Genomic DNA, 1017 nt, shown 5'->3' with positions numbered 1-1017 from the left:
TATATATATATATATATGCCATGGCAATACCACAGAATGCTATGTGCCAAATGAGCCATGTGCTATGTGTAGTGGCTGTTTATTACGGTTATTTGTGAACGTATTTGTACTTTTCCCTTCCATCCATTGCACACTGTGCATCATTCACCCAATAATGAAACTGAATTGTCATCAATGTGGTAAAAACCCATCTGACATAAGACACCTAGACCACCAGAGGATTCCGGTCATGTGTTTCCTCTCCAGCTGCAGTCCCCAGTAAGGATGTTCAATGTACCTTGCCCTTCCTCTTTAGTAACCCAAAAACTTCCCCAGCATACGTCAGAAAACCTATATATATCAGATATTTTTCCTTTACCCTTTTATAATTACAAACCTACTAAAATGCTTATTATAAGAACATTCGACTGCCTGACTAATGGCTCACTGCTGCCCTCACCTGGTAGGATCAGCAGCCTGCAGGCCACTCTCTCTGGTCACAATCACTTTACAAGCCACCTCATCTCCAGGATTGACTCTCCGTTCATTCTCTTCATCCTCATCCTCTTCTTCCACCTGCATGATCCCAAACACCTCGCCAGCATCAAATACCTAAAAGAGAAAACGAGTCGATAAATGTACCTGTCCATACTAGTTCAATCAACACTGGAGTACCTGGTTTTATACATAGAACAGTAAGTCTTGTATTTTGAAGACTGCTGACTATTATTTAAAGACATTTTTTTTACATATTAATATTTCAATTGTCACAAAAGGAAGACACTGTCAAACTGGCACAGCAGTGATGGCTGTGTATTTACCTCACTGGCCAGTTTTAAATGCAGACTCTTCCAATAAAGCGGAGGGATTCTCGCCGCCTTTAAAGCGGGACTGTGTTGAGAGAGGAAGAGCTGATACTCTTCATCCTCTTCTCCGTTCACATTGCCGTTCTGCATCTTTGCTAGTTTTCTTTCTGACAACTCACCCACATGTGAACCGTGCAGCGGTGCATCATGGGAAACAGGGTTAAAGGGCCAG

At 42.1% G+C, this 1017-nt stretch overlaps 1 protein-coding gene across 1 annotated transcript; it reads right to left on the bottom strand.

The window, feature by feature from the left end:
* Window positions 1-439: 439 nt before the first annotated feature.
* LOC107580859 (tubulin--tyrosine ligase-like protein 12) lies at window positions 440-1011 on the bottom strand (the record flags this gene model as incomplete). The annotated part of the gene is made up of 2 exons (XM_016266487.1): window positions 801-1011; window positions 440-591 (listed from the first exon to the last, which is right to left on the bottom strand). Coding segments are annotated over exons 1-2 (287 nt in total), but the record flags the coding sequence as incomplete, so codon positions are not given.
* Window positions 1012-1017: the final 6 nt, after the last annotated feature.

This window comes from Sinocyclocheilus grahami, unplaced genomic scaffold (assembly GCF_001515645.1).
Source record: "Sinocyclocheilus grahami isolate Dianchi unplaced genomic scaffold, SAMN03320097.WGS_v1.1 scaffold47961.1, whole genome shotgun sequence".
NCBI classification, from domain to species: Eukaryota; Metazoa; Chordata; class Actinopteri; order Cypriniformes; family Cyprinidae; genus Sinocyclocheilus; species Sinocyclocheilus grahami.
Note: the sequence above shows the minus strand (reverse complement) of the source record. Positions and strands in the feature narration are given on the sequence as shown.